General features: G+C 40.5%; 1 protein-coding gene across 1 annotated transcript in view; it reads right to left on the bottom strand.

Moving 5' to 3' along the window:
• Positions 1 to 7,140: 7,140 nt before the first annotated feature.
• KCNU1 (potassium calcium-activated channel subfamily U member 1) overlaps positions 7,141 to 10,353 on the bottom strand; it is a 168,748-nt gene continuing 165,535 nt past the window's right edge. The window contains exons 27-28 of the mRNA XM_009212873.4: positions 10,230 to 10,342; positions 7,141 to 7,751 (exon numbers count right to left, since the gene is read on the bottom strand). Of these exons, the coding sequence (XP_009211137.1) occupies positions 7,346 to 7,751; positions 10,230 to 10,342 (519 nt within the window). The 3' untranslated portion in view covers positions 7,141 to 7,345. The remainder of the gene's footprint in view (positions 7,752 to 10,229; positions 10,343 to 10,353) is intronic.

The raw sequence follows: 10,353 nt of genomic DNA, 5'->3' as shown, positions 1-10,353 counted from the left end.
TTATCAGAAATTCATATTTAACTGGGCATGTTTATTTGATCTGGCAACACTATCTGTGACATAGTTTCTTGCCCTGTAAAACAGAAGCAATAATACCAAATCAGCAAATATATTGTTAAAAATGTCAAGGATGTTATAAATGTTATGTAAAACAATTTATGAGAAATGGTTATTTTCTTTCTCCTCTCACCCCACTTCTACCTGTGTTGTATTGATAATGCAAGGACCTTGCTTACAAATTTCATCATTGTAAGACAACCAATTGGGAGTGAATACATCCTAGATATCCTGAACTTTTATTTACAATGTAAACAGCAACCCCTAGGTGAAATGACTTAATTGTAAGATAAGGTTTATAGAGCAGTGGATAGGTTTGTTTTGGATTATGAAATAGGGAAATGTTTCAGACCTTTTATGCAATGATGTCTCTGTTCTTGAATTAGAGATTTTGGAAGGTTACATACTTTAATCTATCTTATTTCACTCAGGAATCCCATCCCAGGATACTCTACATTCATTTTTATGAAACCTCTACTATGTTCCAGGCATATGCCCAGGTTTTATAGAAAAATTGTTTTCCAATTACAGTCACATGTCCCCATCTGGTGCTTCTTACCTCCTATAAAAAGAAATGAAATAAAAATACAATGGAATGGGGGTGGAGCAAGATGGCCAAATAGGAACAGCTCCAGTCTCCATCTCCCAGCGCGAGCGACACAGAAGACAGGTGATTTCTGCATTTTCAACTGAGGTACTGGGTTCATCTCACTAAGGAGTGCTGGACAATCGGTGCTGGTCAGCTGCTGCAGGCCGACCAGCGAGAGCTGAAGCAGGGCGAGGCATTGCCTCACCTGGGAAGTGCAAGGGGGAAGGGAATACCTTTTCCTAGCCAGGGGGACTGAGACACACAACACCTGGAAAATCGGGTAACTCCCACCCCAATACTGCGCTTTACCAAGGGTCTTAGCAAATGGGCACACTAGGAGATTATATCCCACACCTGGCCGGGAGGGTCCCACACCCATGGAGCCTCCCTCATTGCTAGCACAGCAGTCTGTGATCTCTCAACAAGGCAGCAGCAAGGCTGGGGGAGGGGCGTCTGCCATTGCTGAGGCTTAAGTAGGTAAACAAAGTCGCTGGGAAGCTCAAACTGGGTGGAGCTCACAGCAGCTCAAGGAGGCCTGCCTGTCTCTGTAGACTTCACCTCTGGGGACAGGGCACAGCTAAACAACAACAACAACAACAAAAAGCAGCAGAAATCTCTGCAGATGCAAATGACTTTCTCTGACAGCTTTGAAGAGAGCAGTGGATCTCCCAATGCGGAGGTTGAGATCTGAGAACGGACAGACTGCCTGCTCAAGTGGGTCTCTGACCCCTGAGTAGCCTAACTGGGAGACATCCCCCACTAGGGGCAGACCGACACCCCACACCTCACACGGTGGAGTACACCCCTGAGAGGAAGCTTCCAAAGCAAGAATCAGACAGGTACACTTGCTGTTCAGCAATATTCTATCTTCTGCAGCCTCTGCTGTTTATACCAGGCAAACAGGGTCTGGAGTGGACCTCAAGCAATCTCCAACAGACCTATAGCTGAGGGTCCTGACTGTTAGAAGAAAACTAACAAACAGGAAGGCGACACCTACACCAAAAACCCCATCAGTACGGCCACCACCATGAAAGACCAGAGGCAGATAAAACCACAAAGATGGGGAAAGAGCAGGCAGAAAAGCTTGAAATTCAAAACAAGAGTGCATCTCCCCTGCAAAGGAACGCAGCTCATCGCCAGCAATGGATCAAAGCTGGACAGAGAATGACTTTGATGAGATGAGAGAAGAAGGCTTCAGTCCATCCAACTTCTCAGAGCTAAAGGACGAATTACATACCCAGCACAAAGAAACTAAAAATCTTGAAACAAGAGTGGAAGAATCTGATAACTAGAATAATTAATGCAGAGAAGGCCATAAATCCAACTGACAGAGATGAAAACCATGATGAGAAATACGCGGACAAATGCACAAGCTTCAGTAACCTAATTTTAATCAACTAAGAAAGAGAATCAGCCATTGAGGATCAAAATGAATGAAAATGAAGAAGAGAAATCTAAAGAAAAAAAGAAGAAAAAGAAATGAACAAAGCCTGCAAGAAGTATGGGATTATGTAAATTGACCAAATCTACATCTGGATTGGGGGTACCTGAAAGTGAGGGGGGAAAATGGAACCAAGTTGGAAAAACACTCTTCAGGATATCATCCAGGAGAACTTCCCCAACCTAGTAGGGCAGGCCAACATTCAAATTCAGAAAATATATGAGAATGCTACAAAGATACTCCTCGAGAAGAGCAACTCCAAGACACATAATTGCCAGATTCACCAAAGTTGAAATGAAGGAAAAAATCTTAAGGGCAGCCAGGAGAGAAAGGTCAATACACAAAGGGAAGCCCATCAGATTAACAGCAGATCTCTCGGCAGAAACTCTACAAGCCAGAAGAGAGTGGGGGCTAATATTCAACATTCTTAAAGAAAAGAATTTTCAACCCAGAATTTCATATCCAGCCAAACTACGCCTCATAAGTGCAGGAGAAATAAAACTTTTAAGCAGATAAGCAAATGCTTAGAGATTTTGTCACCACCAGGCCTGGCTTCATAAGAGACCCTGAAGGAAGCACTAAACATGGAAAGGAACAGCCGGTGCCAGCCATTGCAAAACATGCCAAAATGTAAAGACCATCGAGGCTAGGAAGAAACTGCATCAACTAACGAGTGTAGTGTAAATAAATCCAGTTAATATCATAATGGCAGGACTGCCTACACATAATAATATTAACCTTAAATGTAAAATGGACTAAATGCTCCACTAAAAGACACACTGGCAAACTGATAAAGAGTCAAGACCCATCAGTTTGTTGTATTCAGGAGACCCATCTCACTTGCAGAGATATAATATGACTCAAAATATAGGGATGGGAGGAAGATCTACCAAGCAAAATGGAATCTAAAAAGCAGGGGTTGCAATCCTAGTCTCTGATAAAACAGACTTTAAACCACTGCATCAAAAGAGACAAAGAAGGCCATTACGAATGGTAAAGGGATCAATTCAACAGGAAGAGCTAACTATCCTAAATATATATGCACCCAATACAGAGCAATCTAGATTCATAAAGCAAGTCCTTAGAGACTTTACAAAGAGACTTAGACTCCATACAATAATAACGGGAGACTTAACACCCCACTGTCAACATTGTACAGATCAACGACAGAAAGTTAACAAGGATATCCAGTAATTGAACTCATCACTGCAGCAAGCAGACCTATTAGACATCTACAGAACTCTCTGCACCCCAAATCAACAGAGAATATACATTCTACAGCACTACATCACACTTATTCCAAAATTCACTACATAATTGGCAGTAAAGCACTCCTTAGCAAAATGTACAAGAACAGAAATTATAACAAACTGTCTCAGACCACAGTGCAACTGTAAACTAGAACTCAGGACTAAGAAACTCAATCAAAAACCGCCCAACTACATGGAAACTGAACAACTGTCTCTGAATGACTACTGGGTACATAAATCTAAAATGAAGGCAGAAATGAAGATGTTCTTTGAAACCAATGAGAACAAAGATACAACATACCAGAATCTCTGGGACACATTTAAAGCAGTGTGTAGAGGGAAATTTATATAATTCAAATGCCCACAAGAGAAAGCTGAGATCTAAATTGACACTCTAACATCACAATTAAAAGAACTATAGCAAGAGCAAACACATTGAAAAGCCAGTAGAAGGCAAGAAATAACTAAGATCAGGAGCAGAACTGGAAGGAGATAGAGACACAAAACCCTCCAAAAATCAATGAATCCAGGAGCGTTTTAAAAGATCAACAAAATTTGATAGGATCAAGAAGCAAGACTAATAAAGAATAAAAGAGAGAAGAATCAAATAGATGCAATAAAAATGATAAAGGGATATCAATCACGACCCCCACAGAAATACAAACTACCATCAGAGAGTACTATAGACACTCTACTAAATAAACTAGAACATCTAGGAAGAAATGGATAATTTCCTGACACTTTACAATCTCCTAAGAATAAACCAGGAAGAAGCTGAACTCTGAATGACCAATAGCAGGCTCTGGAAATTGAGGCACAATCAATAGCCTACCAACCAAAAAGTCCAGGACCAGATGGATTCTCACAGCTGAATTCCTACCAGAGGTACAAGGAGGAGCTGGTACCATTTCTTCTGAAACTATTCCAATCAATAGAAAAAGAGGGAATCCTCCCTAACTCATTTTATGAGGCCAACATCATCCTGATACCAAAGCCTGGGCAGAGATATTAACAAAAAGAGAATTTTATACCAATATCCCTGATGAACATTGATGCAAAAAATCCTCAATAAAATACTGGCAAACCGATCCAGCAGCACATCAAAAGCTTATCCAGCATGATCATGGGCTTCATCCTTGGGATGCAAGGCTGGTTCAACATAATGCAAATCAATAAAGGTAATCCAGCATAGAAGCAGAACCAAAGACAAAAACTACATGATTATCTCAATAGATGCAGAAATGGCCTTTTGACAAAATTCAACAGCCCTTCATGCTAAAAACTCTCAATAAATTCGGGTATTGATGGAACGATTCCAAAATAATAAGAGCTATTTATGACAAAACCCAGCCGAGCATCCTACTTGAATGGGCAAAACTGGAAGCATTCCCTTTGAAAACTGGCACAAGACAGGATGCCCTCTCTCACCAATTCTATTCAACATAGTGTTGGGAGTTCTGGCTAGGTATCAGGCAAGAGAAAGAAATTAAGGTATTCCGTTAGGAAAGAAGAAGTCAAATTGTCCTGCTTGCAGATGACATGATTGCATATTTAGAAAACCCCATTGTCTCAGCCCAAAATCTCCTTAAGCTGATAAGCAACTTCAGCAAAGTCTCAGGATACAAAAAATCAATGTGCAAAAATCACAAGCATTCTTATACACCAGTAATAGACAGAGAGCCAAATCATGAATGGTCTCACCACACAATTGCTTCCAAAGAGAATAAAATACCTAGCAATCCAACTTACAAGGGATGTGACTCTTTCAAGGAGTACTACAATCCACTGCTCAGTGAAATAAAATATGACACAAACAAATAGAAGAACATACCATGCTCAAGGTGGATAGGAAGAATCAGTATCGTGAAAATGGCCATACTGCCCAAGGTAATTTTATAGATTCAATGCCATCCCCATCAAGCTACCAATGACTTTCTTCACAGAATTTGGAAAAACTGCTTAAAGTCTTATAGAACTAAAAGAGCCCGCATTGCCAAGACAATCCTAAGTCTGAAGAACAAAGCTGAGGTATCACACTACCTGACTTCAAACCATCCTACAAGGCTACAGTAACCAAACAGCATGGTACTGGCACCAAAACAGAGATATAGACCAATGGAACAGAACAGAGTCCTCAGAAATAATACCACATGTCTACAGCCATCTGATCTTTGACAAACCTCCTGAAAATGTAAGAAATGGGGAAAGGATTCCTCTATTTAATAAATGGTGCTGTGGTGTAAATTGGCTAGCCATAAGTAGAAAGCTGAAACTGATCCTTTCTCACTCCTTATACTGAAATTAATTCAAGATGGATTAGAGACTTAAATGTTAGACCTAATACCAGAAAACCCTAGAAGAAAACCTAGGTAATACCATTCAGGACATAGGCATGGGCAAGGACTTCATGTCTAAAACACCAAAAGCAACGGGCAAATAAAAGCTAAAATTGACAAATGGATCTCATTAAATCTTCAAAGAGCTTCTGCACAGCAAAAGAAACTACCATCAGAGTGAACAGGCAACCCACAGAATGGGAGAAAATTTTACAATCTACTCATCTGACAAAGGGCTAATATCCAGAACCTACAAAGAACTCAAACAAATTTACAAGAAAAACAAACAACCCCATCAAAAAGTGGGCAAAGGATATGAACAGACAAGTTCTCAAAAGAAGACATTCATACAGCCAACAGACACATGAAAAAAATGCTCATCATCACTGGCCATCAGGAGGGAATGCAAATCAAAACCACAATGAGATACCATCTCACACCCCAGTTAGAATGGTAATTAAAAAGTCAGGAACAACAGGTGCTGGAGAGGATGTGGAGAAATAGGAACACTTTTACACTGTTGGTGGATTGTAAACTAGTTCAACCATTATGGAAAAACAGTATGGCGATTCCTCAAGGATCTAGAACTAGATGCACCATATGACCCAGCTATCCCATTACTGGGTATATACCCAAAGGATTATAAATCATGCTGCTATAAAGACATGCACACGTGATGTTTACTATGCACTATCCACAATAGCAAAGACTTGAATCAACCCAAATGTCCATCAGTGACAGACTGGATTAAGAAAAAACGCGGCACATATACACCATGGAATACTCATGCAAGCTACAAAAAGGATGAGTTTGTGTCCTTTGTAGGGACATGGATGAAGAAACCATCATTCCAGCAAACTATCGCAAGAACAGAAAAGAACACCGCATGTTCTCACCATAGGTGGGAACTGGAACAATGAGATCACTTGGACTCGGGAAGGGGAACATGACACTCTGGGGACTATCATGGGGAGGGGGGAGGGGGAAGGGATTGCATTGGGAGTTATACCTGATGTAAATGACGAGTTGATGGGTGCTGACGAGTTGATGGGTGCAGCACGCCAACATGGCACACGTATACATATGTAACAAACCTGCATGTTATGCACATGTACCCTAGAACTTAAAGTGTAATAATAATAAAATAAAATAAATAAAAAACAAATATTTTAACAACCTTAAAAAAATACAATGGAATAACAAAAAATATGATGGGGAGAGAAAGAGGGAAATATATACTAGTTTACTGTTTGCCTGTTCTGGGATAAAATAAAATGTATGATTCTTGATTGAAGGGGGTCTCTTTACTTCTTTCCTACGTCTGAGTAATTCTCATTTTTATCTTGATTACCTGTATTTCCTCATCTGGGGAATCCAGCAAGAACTGGAGGACTTCCTTAATGCAGCACAAATTAACATATTTTCTACTCAAGGGAAACGGAGCAATGAACTTTCCTTACAGAAGCATTGATCATATATTTCTTTATTTATCACACAAGATCCAGTGGGATGAGACTTTTGTCTCATCTGAAACAGTGTGGCCTTCATGAACCACTAAGCAATGGGTAGAAAAATGACATGCTTCCATTTTTATTTTCTTTGTTCAAAGTTAGCATCTCGGGAGATGATTTGTAAGCAGCAAGTTAAGAGCACGTGAAGAATATGGGCAGGTCTATAGTGGCTCTGAAAATGCAAAGGGGTCCTCATCAGAAATCTCGTCTGAGATTTTCTTTCCATTTTCTTTTGCATTGTCACCTAAAGGTTTCTGGGATGTTATAGAACTGTTTGTTCTAATCTGATTCCGTGCTGTTTGCTTAGCAGAAGAGACGGAGTTAGTTCTTGACGGGTAAGAATAGACTGGTGAATACAATGTCTCATCAACTGAATAAATGGTGGGAGGAAAATTTGTGTCTGAATGTGTCTCTGTTGTCTGTGATGCTTCTTTTATAATTTCATATGACTTTTGTGATGAGAACTCTTCATTCCTTTTATAACAAGCAGTGCTGAAGGGTATGGCACAAAACACAAGATCTGAGGGCAGCAGCTTGAACTCATTGGCTGGCCGGGTGATCACAAACCTGTAAGACAAGTCAAAGATAAATGCTGAGCCTCTGCAGCTGGCCAGTGTGGTGACAGGCAGTGACCCAAATAAAGAGGTCATTTTGCTGGGTGCAAAGAGGAAACATTTTTGTTTTGCTTTGCTTCATGGGTTTCTGATTAATAGTAAATATCTATTTAGTACTTACTCCTGTAGCACAGTGCAAGAGGAGAGGTTCTGGAGTAGGAATGAGGGGGCTGGCTTTCATCCGTGCCTCTGAACCCAACCACTTCTGACTCTGGGCATGGTGTCCTCCCTCTCTGGGCCTTCCTGCACTCATCTTTTGTTCGAGTGGGAAGAGGGGGAAGACTGTGGTTTGGACTGACTGATGTCTAATGGCCTTAAAAACAGGTCTATTTGCTTTTAAAAGACACTATACTCATTAATTCAGCTGGCACAATATTGACCTCGTAGCCAAGCTTTGTCAACAGAAAGATGACATATATTTCAGGTATTTTCATCCTGACTTAGACCTACTCTAACCTAATGCTTATGCCACCAACTTTCACACAGAATGTAGCCTGGCCAATGGAGAAAAGCATTAGAAAAAAACAGTTTCATTTGAAACCTGACTGGCAAGCAAATAGCGAATGTCAATGAACCCTAAAGAATACCCAGAAGCCTTAACACAGCATCAGGTACACAGCAAATGCCCAAAAATGTGAGTTGAAGTAATGAGTGCAACAGTGCTTATGTGGGAACATTGAGGCAGGGTAGCCTTGTATGACTTTCATCCCGCATTGCCTCACTAGTGCCTCAAATGATCACCTCTTTCCTAGCATAGATCTCAAGGTACCACTGAACTTCCTTCACTGAACGACCTATCTACTTTTATCTTTCCCACTGAGTCCTCTGTAACCTCAGTTCTATTCTTAAAAAAAATGTGCTGAACAAGATCACATATTCTGTTTAAAACAAAAATATCAATTTTCCCCCTGAGGTCAAGTATTAATATAAGCTGTATATTTTCCCAGTTATCATGTTGCAAGGGCTATACGGAGGTGTTTCGGGGAGGAGTGGAGTTCAGGCAGAGAGGGAGAGAGAGAGCTATTTCCAGAACATCAGTCCTCCCCCATTGTCTTGGTGGTGGGTGCTATAAAGCCATGGCACCTTCCTTCCCCATCCATCAGAGTCATCTGTAGACCTCCACGCTTATTTTGTCATTTGGCACTTGACATGCTCTTCCTTTCAAATTTTAGTGCAGCTATCTTTTTACATGCCTGCAGTGTCTATGTGGTTTACAACTCCAGCATTCAGACACATTGCTATGACTTCCAGTACCCAATGATCTTTACCTCCAAACCACTTTCCTGGCCATGTCCTAGCTGTTTTAATTCCTAACATCGTTCCACTTCTAAAATGTTACATTTCAATAAATCACTGCTGACTACAACTTCTCATCATACTTTCTCTCTCACTCCCTTAACTCTGAGTACATCCACTATTCAATGCATTGAGATTTCCAATCTTTCTTCTTTTACTGTATGGTCTAGGATTTCTTCACAAATCCACAATAAGCTTCCTCTTCCACTCCTCTCAGCAGTTAATCTAAACATTGACTCCTTTCTCAACTCCTGACAATATTTCTTCCATCTTTCTCTCAGCAATGACTGTGCACTGAGAAATCCTAGTGCAAAATAAAAATTCCCATAAACACAGCCCTCACCTAGAGCTAGATCTGCCTTGGCATCTCTTCTTTTCCTCCTTTTCTTCTGTGGGCCAAAAAAATCATTGCTGTTATTTTCTATTCAAGACCGCTCCACTTTGAGTAATTTGGCTTCCTTCTCCTTTCTCCTGGAACAGGTTCCATCGATCTATTTCCACTCTATTCCTTTCAGCTTCTACTTCCCTACTGAATCCTGTCCATTCCCACTGTGAAGATCTTAGTCTGGGCCTACACGATTGTGTTGTCTCTAGACTGTAACCTCTCCTTTCCCTTTCCCCTCCACATACATTTCTATCTTACTCAGGGCTGTCAGAGTGGTCTTTCTTTAAATTGAAAGTCGAACATATCACCCCTATGATTTATATGTAAAAAGCATCATGGCTAGCAAAGTAGATCTCAATCAATATTTACACAATGAATCCAGCAGAAAACAAGTACATCTTTCAAATGTGGATAGTGGCGTTCAGCTTTAGAAAGTTGTACAGACATGGATGAGGAGTAAGTTACAAAACTGAAATGAGCTGATTTAAAATCTAGCTCCACATTTCAATTTTCACTAGGGGACAGAGACTCCATTCTTCTTACATGGCCAATATTAATTGGACCCTAATTATTCAGGTCCCTCTTGTTTATACCCATTCCTTCTTATTCTTACATAGTTCTTTATTTCCCATGCACCCTTCCTTGCAACTATGGACCCTGAGCTCTGGAATTCTCTTTCACATTGAATAAAGTAGTTTTGGTTCTTATGCTTGAATGGGTGGATGGTGCTTTCTAATCTAGCACACTTCCCTTTTGTTTTCTGGGTTGAGCTCCTCTTCATCAATTATTCGGTATAAGCCAACACACAGGATTCCAAACAGATCTAATGAGCCACAGAACAGTTGTCCAAAGGTGTTTCTTGGCTGGGGAGAGA

The sequence above is a fragment of the Papio anubis genome, chromosome 8, assembly GCF_008728515.1.
Source record: "Papio anubis isolate 15944 chromosome 8, Panubis1.0, whole genome shotgun sequence".
Classification (NCBI taxonomy): Eukaryota; Metazoa; Chordata; class Mammalia; order Primates; family Cercopithecidae; genus Papio; species Papio anubis.
Note: the sequence above shows the minus strand (reverse complement) of the source record. Positions and strands in the feature narration are given on the sequence as shown.